At 27.7% G+C, this 22,186-nt stretch overlaps 5 protein-coding genes and 1 pseudogene across 6 annotated transcripts; 3 read left to right on the forward strand and 3 right to left on the reverse strand.

Moving 5' to 3' along the window:
- Positions 1 to 551: 551 nt before the first annotated feature.
- MKS88_001221 (condensin-2 complex subunit H2) lies at positions 552 to 2,973 on the reverse strand (the record flags this gene model as incomplete). The annotated part of the gene is made up of 2 exons (XM_067214131.1): positions 552 to 984; positions 1,172 to 2,973. 2 exons carry the CDS (start codon positions 2,971 to 2,973, stop codon positions 552 to 554), a joined length of 2,235 nt encoding a protein of 744 aa, XP_067075148.1.
- A 1,058-nt stretch (positions 2,974 to 4,031) lies between these two features.
- MKS88_001222 (5'-3' exonuclease) lies at positions 4,032 to 5,402 on the reverse strand (the record flags this gene model as incomplete). The annotated part of the gene is made up of 1 exon (XM_067214132.1): positions 4,032 to 5,402. The coding sequence occupies one exon, from the start codon at positions 5,400 to 5,402 to the stop codon at positions 4,032 to 4,034; it is 1,371 nt and encodes a 456-aa protein (XP_067075149.1).
- Positions 5,403 to 7,630: 2,228 nt separating this feature from the next.
- On the forward strand, positions 7,631 to 11,526 carry MKS88_001223 (uncharacterized protein; the record flags this gene model as incomplete). The annotated part of the gene is made up of 12 exons (XM_067214133.1): positions 7,631 to 8,017; positions 8,155 to 8,203; positions 8,365 to 8,406; positions 8,556 to 8,667; positions 8,827 to 8,917; positions 9,070 to 9,141; positions 9,380 to 9,487; positions 9,675 to 9,713; positions 9,992 to 10,088; positions 10,300 to 10,682; positions 10,978 to 11,112; positions 11,347 to 11,526. The coding sequence occupies 12 exons, from the start codon at positions 7,631 to 7,633 to the stop codon at positions 11,524 to 11,526; spliced, it is 1,695 nt and encodes a 564-aa protein (XP_067075150.1).
- Positions 11,527 to 13,494: 1,968 nt separating this feature from the next.
- Positions 13,495 to 14,331, forward strand: MKS88_001224 (uncharacterized protein; the record flags this gene model as incomplete). The annotated part of the gene is made up of 1 exon (XM_067214134.1): positions 13,495 to 14,331. The coding sequence occupies one exon, from the start codon at positions 13,495 to 13,497 to the stop codon at positions 14,329 to 14,331; it is 837 nt and encodes a 278-aa protein (XP_067075151.1).
- Positions 14,332 to 14,493: 162 nt separating this feature from the next.
- On the forward strand, positions 14,494 to 15,012 carry MKS88_001225 (uncharacterized protein; the record flags this gene model as incomplete). Its single annotated transcript, XM_067214135.1, has 2 exons — positions 14,494 to 14,662; positions 14,975 to 15,012. 2 exons carry the CDS (start codon positions 14,494 to 14,496, stop codon positions 15,010 to 15,012), a joined length of 207 nt encoding a protein of 68 aa, XP_067075152.1.
- A 777-nt stretch (positions 15,013 to 15,789) lies between these two features.
- MKS88_001226 lies at positions 15,790 to 17,726 on the reverse strand (annotated as a pseudogene). The gene is made up of 3 exons: positions 16,096 to 17,726; positions 15,940 to 15,996; positions 15,793 to 15,865 (listed from the first exon to the last, which is right to left on the reverse strand). Coding segments are annotated over exons 1-3 (1,761 nt in total).
- Positions 17,727 to 22,186: the final 4,460 nt, after the last annotated feature.

Genomic DNA, 22,186 nt, shown 5'->3' on the forward strand with positions numbered 1-22,186 from the left:
GGGCAAATAAACAACTGAATGAATAAAAAAGATGCAACTGACAAGGTTTTAGCTTCGGGGGAGAATAATTTGCAGTCAATTGTTACTCAAAAAGGTTTACGAGAAATATATGCATGCATGTATGTATGTAAGTATGTGTGTATGTATGTATGTAAATATGTGTGTATGTATATATGTATGTATGTATATTTGTATTATGTATGTATGTATGTATATTTGTATTATGTATGTATGTATGTATGTATATATGTACGTATGTATGTATGTATATATGTACGTATGTATGTATGTATGTGCTTGTCCGTGTAAATTCTTTTTTTTTCCTTTCTTACGAGTTCGCTGTAGTAAGGGGGAGAGGATATTCACTGCATTGTAAGGGATGACGAGAAAAATGAGTGGTCGTTTCTTACAAACTCGTTTGAGGAGTTATGTCATCATCTCACTTTGTCATTTTTCACTTTGTAAAATTAGCCGCAAAATCAGCTCATCCGAAAATTTATTCAATCGCTTATTATAAATGTGTGTGCAAAATTTTTTTTTTTTTTTTTTAGCTAGCCATTTTTCGCTTCAGTTTTTCTTTTGGAGGGATAAATGTCCTTGTTTCCATTTTTCAATTCAGTTTTTCTTTTTTTGTCTTTTATGGCAAAACTAGTATTTTTAAATCGTTTAGAAGCGCTAAGATATTCCTGAACATTTTCCTTTTTTATATTAATTTCATAGTTAGTAACATCATTGGAAAAACCATGGTTACGTTTTATCTCTTTTATATTTAAAACATCCGTATTTATTAGCATAAGAATTGTTAAGAAATTTCTGCAAATTTGATACTGTTCTTTGTCTCTTATGAGATTGGTAAATGGTATTTTATCTCCACAATTCATAGTATAATTGATGATATTTTTTTTATAAATATCCACATCGTATCGTGGCTGTTTCCTTAAGAGTTCAAGCTTTTCCTCGAGGAATATATTCCACTTGTTCACTCTGAAAAGGGTGAGAGGTTAATAAATGGGGGTATAATGTGGTGGGAGGGTAAAAAAAATAAAATAATATAATAACTATGAACTATAAACTGTAGATGTACGTAAGTGTGTACATATATATCTATCTATGTATGTATGCATGCATGTACGTATGTATTTGTCTAAACTGGGAAAATTGATTTTTTCACCTCTCGTGGATATCTTCGTCGAATGGAACAAAAAACCCATCTCCGGAGTCCTTCTTATAGAAAACCTCTAAGGGAAGATCATCGTTTATATCATCATTTAAGGATCGCGCATCCATGAAATTATCCATAGTTAACTTCTCTTCAACGGTCGCACCTTCCAAATCCTTTCCCTCTTGGTATTCATCATCTTTTAATATGTCAAAATCGTAGTTAGCATTTTCATCACTAAAGCTAATAGAAAAAAATTTTTCCACATTTTTTTTTTTTTTCAAGTCTTTTATCAAATCGTACAGTAATGGCTCTAGGTGGTAGTACGAGAAATTTAGGCCCAGCTTTTGGATGTATATGTCGGGTATTCTTATTTGGTTGAACAGCTTCTGGTCGTTGGACAAGTTAGAAGCGTTCTCATCGAAAGCGCTGCTATCATTGCTGGCGTTGTTAGAAGTGGTATCTTGGGCATCCTTGACACTTTGTTTATTCTCATGGGGAGAGAATAGTGCGGATTCCCCCATCAAATCACCCCTGTAACCTGTCTCGTTTCTTTTAATAATATCTAAAATTTGACTAGGTTGCATATACGTTAGAAAATATTTGGAATTTTTTATATTATAACAGTTCAAAATATAATAGTTAGGTAACTTTTTATTTATGTCATTTTTTTCCAACAATTGTATGGGTCTGTTATTATCCATGTGTGTATTATCATCAAGTATATAAAAATATTTTTTTTGATCTTGAAATTTGTTTAACACATATTTTTTATTTTTCAAGATACCTAAAGAGAAATCATAGTCAGAAAAATGCTGTTTAAACAAGAATATGTCTGAAGGAAGCTTTTCAGATAGAAGGTCATTAATAGTAAAAATTTTATAAATATCTTCTACACTTTTTTTGGGTTCTATATATTTACTCAAATTATTAGAAGATATATAAGTAGAATGTCTGGAAAAGAAATCATACTTTTCAAATAAGATTGTGCTATTCTTATTCTTAATTGAAAAATCATGTTGATCATCTATGAAAATATTATAGTCATTGATATCTAGAAGTAATATTCCATCATTCTCTAGAAATATTTTATCAAAATTGAGGGAATTTATGGAATTCTTTTCGATCAATTCTATTTCTGTAATCTGTTCTTCAATGCGTTCATTCGCGCTATCTAGGCCATCTGACATATCCGTCTTATTCCTATCTTTTCCTTTAGCTACACTCTCTTCATTAGCTTCTTTTTTTTTTTTGCCCAATTCGTCCTCTGTCAACCTCATTATTTGGCTGTTAGATGTCGAACATTTTTTATTATCTTCATTATTTTCCTTTTTTTTCACATTTTCCGAAAAAAGAAAGGTAGGTAAGGGGATAGTTTTTACTAGTGTTTCGTCTTCCACTTGCTCATTTTCATTAGTAATATTTTTTAAATTTCTTATTTCATTAATAAATAAATATTCTTCTTCATAAGATGTTAATAATGGTTTCTTGTTCGTATTATTATTTTTGCTTTCTTTATGAATATTATATAATGTGTTATGAGCTAAATTGTGTAAATGTTCAATTTTTAGGCCAAACACTTTTACACAGTTTTCAACAAAAATAGCTGCAGATGTGAAGCTGTTCATGTGATCCTTTTCTTTTTCCTTTTCATTTTCGCTTATTCGTTTATCCAAATCTTCAAATTCGTTTTTATCTAAACAATTTAAGAATTCTTGTATCGTACTAACTAAGTCAAAGTTTATACATTCATTCGTGTTATTACATTTTTGTAAATTTTGTATCAGTGTGCTTAACTCGTCTGTCGTTGACATGGTATATTTGGATAACGATATGGGGTTGTTCCTACACGTTGAGCAAATAAGAGGGGCTTTTATCACAGATAAGAAAAACGATCACCTTCACTAAAAATTATTTGTTTGAGCGTTTTTCCTACATACACACATGAACGCGAAAAGCGCAAATAAAATGGAAAAACAAATGTGTGTGAAGGAAAATTTCGAAAAGAAAAATGAGACGAGGTGAAGGAGTAGCTCAAGTTAGAAAGATGAAGGGAGAAATATAAATTAGCACTCTATGGGCGAAGGTGCGTATTGTCAACGCATGGAGACAGGTATGCACACATGCATATAGGTATGTATGTAAGTATGTATAAACCTTTGTATCTTCCAAAAAAAAAAAAAAAAAAAAAAAATGCATTATAATGCGTTATATGCGCTATTAATCGTAGTATATGTATAACACACTCTACGCCTACCTTCTCTCCCAATTTACCATGACGAATGAGAGGAAGGTAAAAGATGATCTATTATTACAGATACTTTTCAAAAAAAAAAAAAAAAAAAAACTCATTCTTATTTTATCTGAACGTGCAGAATTTTTTTTTTTTTTTTTCTTTTATTTTTAAGAACAGTTTTATATACACTATATGTGGGGTATCGAAAGACAAGGGGATTTGTCGTCCTCACGATATTTAAAAGGAAAAAGTTTTGCAATTTATAAAGGGAGATTAGAATAGTGGTATGTATGTGCACATGTAAAGCACATACATGTGTATGCTTTAATATACATACATTAGAAGAAAAAATATACGATACAATATAGTGGAATGATGTACATACAAATGCGGAAAAAGTACCTCTTCAAACACGTCATGTGCAAAAATGTAACGTATAAAAACAAAAAAAAAAAAATTAGTAAGATAATATATGAGAGATGGGGGAAAAAAGAAAAAACTGTTTGACGCACAAACGTATTAAGCCATACAAAAGTATATATATATATATATATATATGCGTGCACATATGTATATACATATGCGTACCTGTATACCTACACATACGTATAAACATACGTACACACACATATCTACTTAATTATGATGCGTCTTTGAGGTTCCCCCAACGTAGTTAACGATTATGCTTTTCCTGAGTAGTTTGTGGAGCGAATACTTATCTACAAAATTTTGAAAAGCCTCGAAGTCTTTTATGCTGCCTTGTCTGTATTCATCAAATACTAATGTATCATTCGTTTCACACTTTAATTTAATAATTTTTCGAAATATGTTTATATTTTCTATATTATTAAGAAAAATAGGATGTAATTTGCTTGGTATTTTATGCAAGTTCTGTAAAATATTATCAATACTGTGAAATTCTTTAAGTAAATATTTACTAGTCTTATCACCAATACTTGGAACACCAGAGATACCATCTGTTTGATCTCCAGCTAAAATTAAATAATCGCTGTATTGACACGGTAATATATTGTGTTCTTCAAAAAATAAATCCGCATTAACTAGTCGATATTTTCTATTTGGTTGACACACAGAAATGTTCATATTATTATGTGCATCATCATTGTATTCTAAAAGTTGTAATAAGTCTTTATCGCTAGAAACGATGATAACGCGAAATTGTCTTTTTTTTTTTGCAATAATGTTCGATATTTGCTCCTCTACATCTTTTAGTTCTTCTTTATTATTGCAAGAAAGATGGTCCCTCTCTTTCACTGTATTACTAATGGTTTCAACAATTTGGGCGATATAGTTATCACTCTCTACATCCGTTGAACTAATAGTTTTGATGCCTATAACGTTACAGAACTCACTTACGATTTTGAGTTGTTCATACAATTCTTCAGGATTTTTTTTTCTAAAAATTTTATATTTTGAATATATTTTCTTCTTATCATCATTTGATGTCTTCGAGTCAAATATGATAACTACATAGGTTGGAAATAATAATTTATATATTTTGTTTAATGACTGTATAAACCCATATATCGTACTTAGATTTACATCATTATTGTTTTTTAAATACGGCATACCAAAGAAGTTTTTAAATAAAATAGATGATCCATCAATTATTAAAAAGGTTTCATATATATTCTCCTGATTTTCATTTCCTAATTCCTCTCCTTCTTTGTTCTTTTTTCTTCCAAATAATTTAGTATAGCCTCTTTTCAAATAGCCATTTATGGATTCCTTATCTTTTTTTTTGCGTAAACCAATTTTTGAATAATAACTCTCATTTTTATGATTATAAAGAGATTTATTCATATTATAAGACTCTCTTTGAGATGAATTTATGAATAGTACACTGTTTTTAATTTTTACTTTACATGGGATAAAGAACAAGGAGCTCTTACTCTTTTTCTTCATGTTTATGTTGGTCTTGCTACTGTTGCACAGTATGAAGCACTTAACACAAAACAGGAATAGTACATAAAAGGTTTTGAACATTTTTGCATCCCTGACTGGGTCTTTCCGCGATTGTTATATCACGTTCGGTTTGTCGCTTGGCACATCAGTCTACTGTTCATTTGGCTTTTTTCCCATAATTTTTTTTTTACCAATGAATATATGGAAGCGTCAATAAAAAAAAAAAAAGAATGTATTAAATATACCTGCACACAATAGGTTAGCACGACTGAATTTGAAATAAAAAAATAAAAAATAAAACAAAACAAAATAAATAAATAAACAAATAATTATATAAATAAATAAACAAATAATTATATCAATAAATAAACAAATAATTATATAAATAAATATACAAATAAATATATAAATAAATAAACAAATAATTATATAAATAAATATACAAATAAATATATAAATAAATAAACAAAATAAATAGAACATATCAGGCTAATAAGTACCAGCTGCTCCAACACGGGATTAAAGAGTTCGCGTTACTCTTTCTTATTTTTCATCCCCTCCCCCCCATTTCAAATATCTATCCGGATTTCCCTGTGATGTGTTGCAATTTTTTCCAATTATCTATCTTCTTTCTTCTCTCTTCTTCCCATTTCTTCCATTCTGTTTTTAACCCTGCTGTACTGTACAGTTTGTAAGAGGATCCATGTTCGTGTGTTGTAATTTCCTTATGCTTATGAAATGGCAGCAGTCATTGATATAAGCCTACATATGTGTGGCATGGACGTGTAATTGAGTAAATATAAATAAATAAATATATATATATAAATATAAATATATATATATATATATATAATATATATATGTACATACCACGCAAGGTGTATTTGCGTATTATTTTTTTCCTTTTTGCTTCTCCCTTATCACGAGTAATATAACAGAATGAATAAGCATCCCATATTTTGTATATTGTTGCTTGTATAGATTTTTTTTTTTTTTTTTTTTTCCCAAGTACATACACATGTTTCAAAGAATTGTATAAAAATTCTTTTCCCTTTTTAAAAACTAATAAATGGACAAGTAAAATGTATATGGAACAAAAGATTTGATAATGCAGCATTTTATGGAAGATATAGAAAAAAAAAAAAAAAAAAAAAAAAATGTAAGAACAATTTTATATACTCCCACATACATACCTATGCAAATATAATTCTACGTGCATGTCTAAAAATAAGGAGGCACCAAAAATTGAAGTACAAAATTCGAGACTTTGAATGCTTGAAATGCTACAAAATTATTATTAAAAAAAAAAAAAAATAGTAGTGTTGCATTTTTTTTTTTTGTTCTTATTAAATTGGCTGTTTCCTTTTATTTGTTGATTTCTCTTCTCTTTTAATGTGTTAGTTGTTAATCAAGTGTGATATGCGTCCTTATATGAACACATAAATGCATATACGTGATCATGAACATAGATATAAACATAGATATAAACATACATATAAACATACATATAAACATACATATAAACATACATATAAATACAGATATAAATACAGATATAAATACATATATAAATACAGATATGAATACACGTGCCCGTAACATCCCCTTTTCAATTTTCAATTTGTTTAAGAATTAATATTTTAAAATATTTTGTATCATAATTAAAAATTCGTCAAATTATTTACTTGGCGTGTTTTATTTGTTGTAATAATGCCTGTACATGTATTTTTAAGTACACAAGTACCACATTTTTTCTACGCTTGTAAATTGTTTATGCATAAATAAATACGTCCGAGCGCATGGACGGGTAAGCATGATGCTTAACGATTTTATGTGCGTACGTGTCCGCTTGTATATGTACCTGCACACATGCATAAATATATACATCCCTACATGCAAAAGTACATACATCCCCGCATTCATAAATAAATACATACCTACACATATACATACCTACGCATATACATACCTACACATATACATACCTACACATATACATACCTACACATATACATACCTACACATATACATACCTACACATATACATACCTACACATATACATACCTACACATATACATACCTACACATATACATACCTACACATATACATACCTACGCATATACATACCTACACACATTCTTACCTACAACACATATGCATGTATAAATATACCATGTAAAAGTAGCCCCTTAATATATATATATTTCTTTTTTTTGTTTATTTACATTTTCGTTTTCCTGCTTGCATTTTTTTTTTTTTTTTTTTTTGTGTGTCTTCCCTTTTCTTGTTTTTCAAATGCTGCAGTATATGCGAGAACGAAAAAAATATGGAAATAATATCCCAAAATGTTTATCATCAAAAATTAATAAGAGTAAAATAATACAAAAAAATATTTGTTCTAATTACAGAACTATTAAAATAATTGATATATATGAAAACCTTCCTTTGAATCATTTGAATAATGAAAGAACAAGAATTAAGGAAATTATTCTAGCAAACGATGTAATTGTTGTTTTATTAATTTCTGGTATATCTCGAGCTTATGATATTGTAAATGGACGCTTTTTATGTGAAATTAATCCAAGCAATTTTTCTGTTGTTCACACTATTGTGTACAATTCTTATAACAACACTTTAATAGTTGCCTATGCCTCTTTTCCTGCACATTTGCAGTGTAAAGTTATCGATTGCAATGTAACAAGGAGGATAAACCAAGAAAAAAAAAAAAAAAAAAAAGTGCATACACACACACATAGCCCATTATAGAGCACAATATACCGCTACCATATGGATATATTTTTATTTCGTTTTTCTCTACTTCATTTGGATAGGATTTAAAAGTTGGAAAAACAAATTCGTCGGGACTTGGCACTCTATTCGGTATTTCTTTTCTCATTTTCCTTTTCTCAATTTTTTTTTTTTTTTTTTTTATTGATAAAGTAGTGGGGATAAATATGCAAAAAGACGTAACAAATGAGGTAGCTATATTGCAAATAGGTGAATAGTTGAGCTTGAATGATTTTTTTTTTTTTTTTTCTCAGAAAAAGTCATATTGAGTCACCCAGCCTTTTTCGAGTTTTGCGGTACAAAGAAATGTTTCTTCATCACATTCTCATATATACGTAACTATGTATATATCTATGCATACATACGTATATATATGTGTATGTAAGTACCCACGTATGATCTGTATGTGCTTCCTTCCCCCATGTACACTTCTTAACCTTTTAAGAGACGAACGGAAGAATAGGTGCTGCTAACTTAAATACAAATTCATATACATTCTGGGACATGAGAACATATGAACAAGTTTTTGAAATAAAGGAAGAATTTCAGGAAATCAGGTTAGAAAATGAAATAGAGAGTTAATAACTCATCTTTTCGAGTAGATCCGTATGCACATGCAGGAAAAATGAGATGATGAAATTTAGAAAAAAATTTATTGAGAAGGTTTTCATTTGAGAAAAGCGTAAAAATGTAAAAACGTAAAAACCATTTTTCAGAGTTTCGGACGGACTAGTGGCCATGTTTAAACAACCCATAAATAACACAATTCCCTTAGCCTTGTTCGATATAGAAAACGGAAAGAGACTTGTACGCCTTTAGCCATACTAATGGAATTGCACATATATACATATACATATACCTGTACATATACACATATACATATGTATATATGAGTACAGTATGCATACATGTATGTGTGAGGACAAGTCCATTTGTTCATATTTTAAATTTGCTATTAGGTTGAAACTGTTATATCGATTTTGCCAAGAAGAGAAATGCAATTTTTAGAACTGCTCGTTTCTAAATTATTGGTTATGCTAGTGAAAAATAGCACATGTAAAACTCTCATAGTTCCATACATAGGTGTACATATATTTACATATATATATATATATGTATATGTATATGTATAAGTATATGTATATGTATAAGTATATGTATATGTATAAGTATATGTATATGTATGTACAAGTTGCACGGTCAGCGGATGCAATATATTTTTTAAAAGCTGCATATCATTTTAATATATTTAGAATTCCCTTTATTCAGATAAAGCAAGAAGGCTCCTCCTTAAGAATTTATGACCTACTAAAGAAGACACGACAGAAAGTTAAAAACACGTACACATTTCAGCCGACAGCCTTTGTCTTTTACGACGTAAGGAGAGAGAAAAGCGCTTGTATGCGCATTGGAGTATATGATTGTGGGAGTGTACGTATGTATATATATATATATATGTACATAAAGAGAGACACGCACACAGTGAGCTAAAATGCAGAGAATACATTTATATGTGCACACAATAATTACCAGCTTGCTCCTTTTCTGAAAATTTTTTTGTTAGCACCCCTCCCCGATTAATGGCAAGGTTTACAACAACGAAGTACGCTCTCTCAAAAAGAAAAAAACAAAACGGACCAAAAAATGAAGAAAAGTTGAAGCAAAATAAATAAAGAAAAACAAATTAACCATAGTAAATAAGAACAAATCAAATGAGAAGGAAAAAAAAAAAAAAAAGTCATTTGTAAAAGCAAAAGGGAATATGAGAAAAATTGGGAATTAATGCTAAAATTGAGCAAGCAAGTTATAGTATAAACTAACTGAGCCAATTTTGTAGATCCCCAAATAACATGTACCTTTTCTTGCTTTATTTTTTTTTAGATAAGTAAAAAGTTCTTTACGATATCAAGTGATCTGATTGAGTTTTGGGAGTTAGATTCGTTCATGCTGCGGAAGATGTATGCTATATATGTTCCAGGTTTGGCTTGTTACCAATAAGGACATATAAATGAATACATGTATATGTTTATGTACGTACGTACGTATGTATGTATTTATGTATATGCATGTACCTATGTATGTATATATTTATGCACGCATGAATATGCACACCTATGAGTTATGTTCACAACATACCGTTATCATACACAAGCGCAATGCTAATTGGAAACCGGATGTTATTTCCTTAGGACTAAGAGATCCTGATTTGTGTAATCACAGTCTGATGGCCGAGATTCTATGCTTATACAGTTCAAATGCTTTTGACAAAATACAAAAATACGAAAGTTTATTTAACTATGTTGATAGTTCAGATACAAGAACTGATTCCATGCATCATGACTTTGTAGATAAGGAGATGATAAAGGAAAAGGATAAAAATATGTTATATAAGAAAAAGATACTAAATAATAATATTCAAGACAATAAATTAAAAACTGATATAGATAAAGAAAATTTTAATTTTGGAGCACTCTTATTCTTTTCTTTAAATGATGGAGAGTTTTTAAATTACATTTCAGAAAATGTGTGTGGTCATTCTGTCGAAGTCCTTGCTTCTAACAGCTCCATGACGGTACTACTTTTCAAAAAATATGACTACCCGTGTGGAAGAAAATGCGTCCGTGAAGTGGATTTACGTTTGTACAACCATATACACGTGTATATGCATGTGTTTATACATGCATGCGTACGTATGTATTATACGCCTGAGCATCCACTGGATAACCGAATTGCACGAGTCCATAAATCGTGTCCTTTTTACTTCTTCCCCAAACTTCGGTTTACCTCATGGCATGATTTATTATTATTATTATTATTTTTTTTTTTTTTATTTATTTTTTTTTTTTATCGTTCGAACAATATTTAAGACTATTTTAATTTTTCAAAATTTCAAATTTTCAAATGTTTATCAGACAATCATATGCGGTGACGATAAAGGATTCGTCCGAATTTTAAGAAACAATCCCAAATTTGACGATTTCGAAATAAGGAATTCCAAACAGGTAAATGTACGTCCTTGTTAAAAGGAAAATTCCTTCATATATGATGAGCTGAGCAAGCTTGTTGCAAGGAATAAACAGCATGAATGACTCGCTATTTAACCCCATCATACGTATATATACAATTATGTATATATATATATATATATATATGTGTGCATATGTACACACAGCACAAGGAAATACCACGAAACCGATTTCATTACATACCTTTTTCACTATGCCGATGCTTTACAGAATACATACGACAGACGGATATGCGAAAATGCGTTTATTAGAGAGGAGTTAAGTATGGAGAATGGTGAAAAAAGATTGCATCAGATTAAAAGAAAAAAAAAATATCAAGGTGAACGTGAAAAGGAATTGTTAAAGAAGCCGAAGATTTATAAATTCTCTGATAGGGAGATATCTGCTTAGAAATAAGCTACAACGAGTTGGCAATTAGGCATGCGCGTGCATATATTATACATACATATACATTCATAAGCATACTCGAATATTTATATCCTTGACACAAAACTATTCCTTTATTTTGTTCTTGTTTTTTGTTTTTTGTCTTTTTTTTTTTTTTTTTCATTTTATATTACACAATTTCTGTGATACTTTTTTTTTTTTTTTTTGTTCTTTATGTTACTTATTTTGGGCCTATTCTTACAGAAGAAAAAAAAAACAAAACATACATAGTACATACGTATGTACATAAAAATAAATATATTTTATATATATAAATTTGTTTTAAATTTATAATTTTATCCAAGTGCTAATATTTTGTTATTTCAGTTTTTTCGTTTTTTTTTTTTTTTTTTTTTGTTATACTTAATTCTTTTTTTTTTTCAACAAAAATGATGAGTCTAGGTAAAAATTAAAATGGGGAAATGTTTATATGAGTAACTGAACCTATGAAATTTCGACGCTCAAATGGGGAAATAACTCCTCCACATGGTATTAAAAGTAGATCATTCCTATGGGTTTATATGCGGGTATATATATTATACATATACATACACATACACATATATGTATTCATATATATATAAACCGCTACGTTCTATCGCGTACAAGTAGTCGTTCGAGTCAAATATATACATGCGCAAACGTAATGAGTTTTTTTTCTTTTTTTTTTTTGCCGTTTTTTATCTTATGTAAATTGGAGTTCTTGTGCGCTTCTTCGCGCTTCATCGTGAATATATTGAATGATTTAGAATTATCTTTATTTTATAATTGTAATGAGAGAAAGTGGGTGTTTTTTGTGTTCTTACAAATATTTGCTATAGTTCATATATACATAAACGTACTAATTTATTTACATATATATTATATATATATATATATATATATATATTATTATATATATATAATGTATATATAAATTTATTTTATTTTATTTTTTTTTTTTTTGTATTAAGGAGAAACAATAATTTTTTTTGTAGAAAGCCAGAAATTTTAACTGCTGAGTAATCCATTCAGTTCTGAATTTTATTAGGTTCGATTTTATCGTATATATACATATTTTCATATTTATACACATATATCATGTATCATATACATATAATAATGGTATATCCTCTATATTGATCTTATCATGAAATTGTGCATTTACATTTTTATTCTGTACAGTAGTAATGATATTACAGAAGAGCGTAAGATGAATTATACGTATCTCCTTCATCATCTTCCATTTTAGTAGTAATATTGTAAGCTCTTAATATAAAGAATGTAAGAAAAAAAAAAAAAAAAAAAAAAAATATATATATATAATATATATTCTGCTGAATCTGCGGAGTTTTTTTTTTTTTTTTTTATTTTTTTTTTATCATTTTTAGAGAAAGAGAAATAAAAAATAATAATGTGATAAAAGGGAAGAAGAAATTTTTTGTGAAAACGGGAAAAAAAAGAATAATTATTTTTGAGTAGGTTACTGTATTTTATATCTATCAAATAAAGGGAGTATTAAAACATTTATAACAAAATATATATCCATATATAATAATAGTTAAGCGTAACTGTTTTTTTCCCACTATCTATCTATGTATGTATATATATATATATATATGGCTAGCTATTTGGAGGGTGTTTCAATGAAAAGGTAGACTACCTTGCTTCCATTGGAATGTACCAACTGAGGGCCATTTTTGTACGCTAATGAATATTTTTTGTATATAATATTACTTATTTGTATATTCTTCATATAAGGCCTACAAGTGTACGTATTCGAAATTTTATTTTTGAAAAAATATGCGCGTCCTGGCATACCCCATTTTCCCAATTTACGAAAGAGAAAGAGGCACAGCATAAAGAAATAAAGTAACAAGAGCAACTTCAAAACAAAAGAACAGTATAAAGAAATATAGTAACAATAATAATCGCAAAAAAAGGAACCACAAAATGAATAACGACTCAGTTACGTGGGAAATCCTAGGTAAGGGGAGATGCTCGTTTAAGAAAAAAACAGAAACACAGATGTTTTGTTTAAATGAATATAACGTAACAGGCTTATGCACAAAAATGAATTGTCCCTTAAGTAATAGTGTATATGGTACTGTGATATTAGATAAGGGAGAAATATACCTTTATTTAAAATGTCCAGAAAAGGCCCATCTCCCAAGTTCTTTATGGAGTAGGGTATTATTAAGTTTGAATAGAAAAGAAGCTTTTAATGTTATATATAAAGAAATGAAATATACACATAGTATAAAACAAATTAAAAAATGCATGAAAAGGTATGTACGAATTAAAGAAATTTTAAAAAGAAGTAGAAAATTAATTTTACATAAACAATTAAAACTAGTACCAATAAAAAAAAAGACTGAAAGAAGAGATAGAACAAGAGAAAATAAAGCATTGAAGGCTGCTAACATTTTAAATAATGTAGAAAAGGAATTACTCAATAGATTGAATAGTGGAATATATGGAAACCTGTACAAATTTTTGACTCCTAAAAAGAAGGTTAAAAATAAAGACTCTGAGCTGACTAAAATTTTTACCGAATTGGAGGAAAAACAAATCACTAGGAGGGAGGGGAAGAAGGGAAAGAAGCTCAAGCGGGTGGAGCAAGTTGAGGAAGAGGAATACGACGAAAGGGATGATGAAGAGGATAGCGAAGGGGATCATGTAGAGAATTACGAAGAAGATGATGTAGTGGATGATGAAGAGGATTATGAAGAGGATGATGTAGAGGATGATGTAGAGGATGATGTAGAGGATGACGAGACCCTCAGATAGAGTATATGAAGGAGAGTGCATTCCCGCGTGAGATGTGAGTTAGCTCCACTCTGGGCATTCATATAGATACTTTGTTTACGCTCTCAGCAGGCCACACACATTGTCTAACAAGAAGAATTGAATAGAGACACAATATTAACATAAAAAAAAAGCCTCTTCACAATGAAGGAAAAAAAAAAGAGAAAAAAAAAAGAATATGTAAAAGAATATGTGAATATTGATTATATAAAAAATTTACAAGAAGAAGGAAAGCTTTTCGATGATGATGAAGTGGAGGAATTGAATGCCAACTTTACAAAGAAGAGAAACACGAGAAATAACAAACAAACGAGTAAGAAAATTAAAAAAGAAAAACTTGTCGTTTATATTGTTACGTGTAGAGCGTACATTTTCTCTTATTGCAAACATGAGATTATGTTCATGTACCAATAAATACATACGCTTATACATATACATTTACGCGTGTAATAAAATATACATAATTATGCATACACATAGCCGATGTGACAAACTTCGAGCATCCGTGTGCAATGCAGTTTTAGTCGTTTAAACATTTTAACGTTTTTACGTGTTTGTTTGTTCGCGTATTCATGTATTCCCAATATATTATTTCGTTTTTCCCCGTTTTGTTTTCCCTTTGTAGGTAAAAAGAAGATTCGAATAGCATATGAGAACGATTAGTTATGTTACGAGTGGGAAAAAAAGAAAAAGAAAAAAATAAGATGATCAAAAGCGAAAGGACGAATAAAAAATAAATGGAAATAGACAAATAAATATAAGGAATGAATTTAAATATATTTTAACAGACTTGATAATGCAAGGATACACTGAAAATTATCTTTTCCGGCATATTCACCAGTAAATTTATGTCGAATGGTTGTGTGTAAATTATTTTGGTTAAATTTCAAAAATGGTGCATTTTCAAAAAAAAAAGGATAAAATAAATAAATAAATAAATAAATAAATATATATATATTTATGAATAAATAAAATAAAGTGAGTATAACTGGCGGAATGACAAAATTGTGACAAAAAAATTTATATGAATGTTACGTTTTAAAAATGTGCCTTTGTAAAAAAAATGGTATAATTTCTAATTGACTGCAATATGACTGATATATACATGTGTATGTATATATATATATTTTTATGTTTCTTTGCATATTTGACTTCATGTATTATGCGTATTTTTTGGGTTTACATAACTTTTTTGAAAGGAGCGTGTTATTTGTTTCATTGTTTCACTGTTTCACTGTTTCATTATTGTATTGTATTGTATTGTTTGTTTGTTTGTTTTTTTTTTTTTTTTTTTTTTTTTTTTTTTTTTTTTTTTTTTTCACGTTCTTGCAGCTATTGCGATTTATGGCTATTTCTGGAGCATGTGTGACTGTTACAGCAATAACTACTATTGTGTATACCACTGTATATACTACTACAGATACTACTTCAAATACTGCTTCAGATACTACTGCAGATACTATTGCAGTTACTATTGCAATTACCATTCCATTCACTGTTTCTGCTCTCATCATTCCTGTTACAGTTACCATTTTAGTACGTATAACAGAACTTTGAATATTCCATGTCCACATATTTCAATAAATTTACCATTCTTGAAAAAAGTTTGTTAAGCTGTGATACATTTTTATTTCTTCCAAGTTAATCCTGTGCAATTTTAGGTCGAGGGAATTTCAATTTGGCGTTTCGAGGTGGCTTTACGTTTCCTTGGTATGTCTGCACATATATATGTGAACGTGGGCAAACTATGTAGGCTGTGAGCTTAGGCTAATGCTGAAATCATCAATATCCTCAGGGGTAAGGACATTTTGATTTAACGTGTTCATGTATTTCTTTTCTAAAAGTATTATTTTTGAAGTTAGATTTTCTAATGAACATATGTGGTTATCATGCATGGTACAATAGTAGCTGTGTTCAGAGAAGACAGAATAAATTTCTTTTTTGTAATTGTCGTCATCTTTATGAAATGTGGTTAACTGTTTACAAAAGATACTTAAAAAGGTATCGAGATCAAAATTATACGTATATAATATAGTATATAATACGTTTCTAATTAAAAAGAAACAATTATTAGAAATAGTGCATTTATGTATTATGCTTATTAATTTTTTAATATTTGTATTTAGAATTAATTTTATAATTTTATTTATATCTGGAAAATTATTTATTTGGATAAAATAAATTACAGTTAGTATTAGTGTTAAGTCATAATTACAAGTATTTACAACGTTAAGAATATAATCTCTCTTGCTAATATCAGTGGTATCAATTTTATATTTTTTTTGTACTATATTTAAAATATGATTATTAAATAATTGTTTATTTGGACTTGGAATTCTAATATATAAACAGTTATTTATAAAGATATCGTCAAAATATACAGGACTATGTATAAATACTAAGTTTTTATTTTTTACAGCTTTATTCATAAATATTTTTCTGTATTGTTTATTTAAAAAATGAAAGGATTCTAAAATGAAAATTTTAAAAGAATTTGGTTTGTTACAAGTTAGTATATCTTTAAACAATTCATTTATGCCATTTATGTCTTGATCTTTTAACTGGGAACAGATAATATGCGTGATATTTTTATTACTGTAGAGTATAAAATCTTTGTTACTGCTTGAAGTGGCAGTAGTACTACATGCACCATTAATACCGCTATTGCCGCTTGCAGTAGCAGTAGTACTACTACTACTACCATTGTTCATATTTGTATTAATGTTTGTGTTAATATTCATGTTCGTGTTAATATTCATGTTCGTGTTAATATTCATGTTCGTGTTAATATTCGTGTTTGTGTTAATGTTCGCGTTAATATTCGTGTTTGCGTTTGCTGTACTGTTTTCGTTTACAAAAAGGGCATCGTTAAATAAGTTTATTTTAAATATGACATAATAAATAATTATTACTATATTAAATCCTCCGAAAAAAAAAAATATATTAATTACCGGAATGTCCTTCTCTTTAGCTGAGAAGTTATATTCATTTGTACCCTCCATATTTCCACCTACATTGTGTATATTTATTGGATCCCTTTTAATTACTTTAAAGTAGTTTTTAATGCTATTATAGTTGCTTTCATTTCCCCTATCCTTCTTTTTAGTATTGTTATTACTTCTTCTGTTGTTATTGCTGCTACTATTGTTATTGCTGCTGCTATTGTTATTGCTGCTGCTATTGTTATTGCTGCTGCTCTTGTTATTATTTTTTTGTTTTTTAGGTACATATTTTTTTTTTGCCTCTATTTCTTCACTTACACCTTTGTAGTTTTTTCTGATATATTCTATGACGTTCCATATTTGGGTATATGCTTCTTTATTACATTTTTCTAGTATAGTCTCTATTTCTTCGAATACATTTAAGTAAAAATTCATTTGTGAAATATAGATGTTCTATTTTATGGATGACTCTTTTCTTACCATTACCTTATCCTGAATAGACGGAAGAGCGTGAAATGGGTACAAATAAAAGAAAATAAAAAAAAAGGAAAAAAAAGAGGAAAAAATAAGAAAAAAAAAAAAAAAGTTAAACGAATAGGAACATTTAGGGTTTCATTTTTTTTTTTTTTTTTTTTATTAGAAAATGTGTCAAAGTTTTAATAGTTTTTTTGCAGCTTTCGGAATCTGTCATTATCGCTATTCCAGTTAATACTACTATTAATATTGCTGCTGCGATATGTATTAATATTACTTTTTTTATTTATTTATTTTTTTTTTTTTTGTAATTTTATTATACTACACACTTTTTTCTTTTTTCTGGTTTTTTTTTTTTTTTTTTTTTTTTTTTTTACTCCAGTTAAGTGTGTCAAGTAGAACGGTAATTCAAATATCTTTCGCTAATTATTATTTTCTTTATTTGCATTTTTACTTACTGGGCTAAACATTTTAATTGCTTTTCAAATTATTTCATCCATAATAGGTATTGAAATGATAAGTAAACGAAAAAAAAATTTTTAACGTAAAAACAAGTAAAGTGAGCCTTTAGCGCGTCACATATATGTATGTGTATGTATTATATATATACCCATGTGTGTATGTATATATATATATATATATATATGTCCATATATGTATATAATATAGATTATTTTTTTTTAATTATTTTTCAAAATCTTGGTGATTTCATTTTGTGGAGACTGTCCTAATGTCAACACATGCGTGTGTACACCTTATTATTTTGTTAGCAGTTGCTTGTAACTTCGTAATAGGAACATGGTGAACATATGTACGTGTTTGTAGATACAGATATGTATATATGTGGCCGTGGGTATATGTATGTGTTTATGTATATATATGTGTAAAGACATAAGTATCTCCTTTAAAATATTGCTAAAAAGGCTAAAATGCTAAAAGGTTAAAATGCTAAAAGGCTAAAAGGTACGGAAGAAAAAGCACGATTTGATGTTAAGGGAGCTCTATAATATTACAAATTAACGGAAGCACTTAAGAACACGATACAGACAAAAAATAAAAAATATTCTCCGTTCATGCATCAATTTACAAAAATATAGTAATACAATAATATAATGATATAATAATAGAATAATTTAACAATACAGTAACATAATATAATAATAGAATAATATTATAATACAGTAATAGAATAATACAATAATATAGTAAAAGAATAATGTAATAGTATATTTTGTTAATTTTTCGCATAAAATTAATTCTTGGCACCCTCCACCATTGCAAGAAAAAAAAAAAAAAAAAGATAAAAAGAAAAAACAAGACTATTCTTTTAGCATGATTATTATAAGCATCCACTGATGTTCCTCTTTATTCAGCTCGTCCATTTTTACAGCACAGCTTATACATGTACCAGTGATGACACATTTTTGGTGTGTTTTAAGGTGATATATGTAAAAGTTTTTCTTTTTAAAAAGGAAAAAAAGTAGGTAATTATTTTTATAACATACACTATTAAATGGGTGTTTAAATATATATGCATATATACATGAGTTAATTTATTCTGAACGTGATAAATTTTGCGAGTGCCTGTTTTTTTTTTTTTTTTTTTTTTTGTTCCCTTACCATAGTTCAAGCCTCAGTAACAGTAAGTAATTGCATTCATATTATTGTAAAATTCAGTTAAGTCAAACTTGGTAATATATGATATCTGTGTATGTATTTTTTATAATTCTATAAAATTTTGTATTGCAATATTAGTAGAGCAAATGACAGCTCAAATCGTTTTGTTATTGATTTTCTAAATAGAAAGATAAAAAGAGAATACCAATAGTTCCTCGTGAAACGTAAAAAATTAAAATTAAAATTGAAATTAAAAACCTTTATTTCTATAAAACACAGGAGAGAAGAAATGAAAAAAGCTGGAGTGTCAAATATATGTAAAATGACCTGTTATAAGTATATATATATATATATATATATTTACATGAATATTTTTGATAAAAGGACAAAAAGAGCTCTTGTCGCCTTGTAAAAGCGCTAAAAAAGATAAAGCCGTGAAAAAAGTTTGAAATAAAAAATTGTAATATATACTTTCTTTGCATCGTAAAAATATACATGAACATTTGTAAGTATGTTTAATATACAATATTTAAATATTTAAAAATTTTAAAATTGTAAGGCGTACATGACATCATACTTCATTGTAAATAAATAATTCAAAATTTAAAAAGTTCAGCAACAAATATAATAATAATAGGTTCTGCTGGGATTTGAACCCAGGTTTGCAGAGTCAGAGTCTGCAGTGCTAACCACTACACTACAGAACCTAATTGGTATTACTTATATATACATATATATATATATATGCTTTAAAAAAAAAAAAAAATAATTTATATATTTGTTTTCATATATCCGTTTTGAAATTAATGCTCACTGATTTTTCCTTAAATTTAGTCAATTTTTTTAAGTTCTTAAATTGAGCCCTTGCTTTTTAGGATATATATGAGTGTATTTACACAATTATTGAAAAGGAAAAGATGTACGTAATATACGTTCATAAATATGAGTGCTGCTTGTACGTATATTTGTATTTTATTTGTATTTTATTTTATTTTATTTTTTCACTCATGAACACGTATAAATATTCAATTTTTATCATAACTCTATGTCACTATTTTTTTATCGTAAATGTGTAGCACTTAAATCATAATAACTATTTGGAATTTTTTTTTTTTTTTCCATAAATGCTAATACTACATTAATATTTAGCATATTATATTGTAGGCTTAATTATATAAACAAATAACATTTCAAAAATAGTTGTACATTTTTCAAATTCCATTTTTTTTATTATTAGAGTATTTCCTCGGAAGATGCACATGTACTTATATTGTGTGTGATAGGAAATATTCAATTATTTTATTCACGTGAATGTAGCATCAGGGTTGACATTGTGCACTTGTCATAACCCTGAATTATTTCATGGACATAAGCATATGCACACGTGTTCATTACTAAATATGTACATATATGTATGTATAAATACGCATATTTTCATATGTAATTATATTTTTCCTCGTCAATATTTCTCGCAACTAGTTAAGTTTTGCCTGCTGTTTAACAGTTCAACGGTACACCATTTGCACAAAACTATATGAACACTTGGGTATAAATGTGCACACATATAGGCGCATATATACATATATAAGAATACGTACACATATTTGTGCGTGTATACATATAATACGCGAAAAAGACAAAAAAGAAGAAAAAGACAAAAAAAAAAAAATTTTATCTATGCATATTTTATATTTGTATATTATTCAAGATATCACAAGAAGCGTAATACTACGGCATATTGGAAATTTCTCGAACAGGTATTTATTAAGGTTTAACATTAATGATGTAGCTTTGTTAATATAAGCGACTCTATCTTTTTTTTTTTTTTTACATTAAACTAAAAAGTAAATGTTTTGGGTAAAAAAAAAAAAAAAAAAAGAATGAATAAACAAGAGAATGAATGAATTAACTAATTTACTAATTTCATTTAATTGCCATTTGGTTTATTTTTTTTAATCCCGAAATAAACTAATGAAAAAAATCCATAATACACAAAAAAAAAAAAAAAAAATAATGGTAATAAAAAAAAAAAAGTAAAATAAAACAAAATAATACTATATAAAAGGAAGAGGTCATTAAATGAACATAAAATTAGACTTAAAAATAAATTAATTCCCAATTTCTTTCATGGTTTTCATAAACATTTCTTTTTTTATCGTATGTATAATTCAGACATGATACATATAATACATATATACATACACATATATATATATCTAATGTGTATGCGCAAAAAATAAAAAAAATAACTTCGCTCAGTCATAGTGAAACTTTAAAAATTGATTAATTTCTTTTTTTTTTCTTTGATGCATTTTTATACGTAAATATAAAATATTTCGGTTTACTTTGATCTTTTTTTTTTACTTGGATTTATCTTTATACGCAATTTATATCGAAGGAGACATTATAGAAAATCAATATGTAGAATAGCATATCTTTACTTACGAGCTTTTAATATATTAATATTTCAACACTTTAACATTTTAATTTTTTATCCTCTAATTTTTGAATTTATTTTGAACTTAGTGATTCTGTTTATAATAAAGAAGTACACGCTCACTTTAAAAATAGCTCCAATTTATGTTTATATGTATTTAATAATTTTTTTTTTTTTTTTTATATATTTTTTTTTTTATTAAGTATTTATTATATTTTTTTTTTTTTCTGAATAACAATAACAAATCACAAGCAATCATTTTAAAGTACATTTCAGCAAAAGAGGCAAAAGAAGAAAACTATGCTAATAATGTTTTCATTCATATAGAATATAAATTTATAAATTAATTTATACTTCAGCGTATTGC

This window comes from Plasmodium brasilianum, chromosome 4, assembly GCF_023973825.1.
Source record: "Plasmodium brasilianum strain Bolivian I chromosome 4, whole genome shotgun sequence".
Classification (NCBI taxonomy): domain Eukaryota; phylum Apicomplexa; class Aconoidasida; order Haemosporida; family Plasmodiidae; genus Plasmodium; species Plasmodium brasilianum.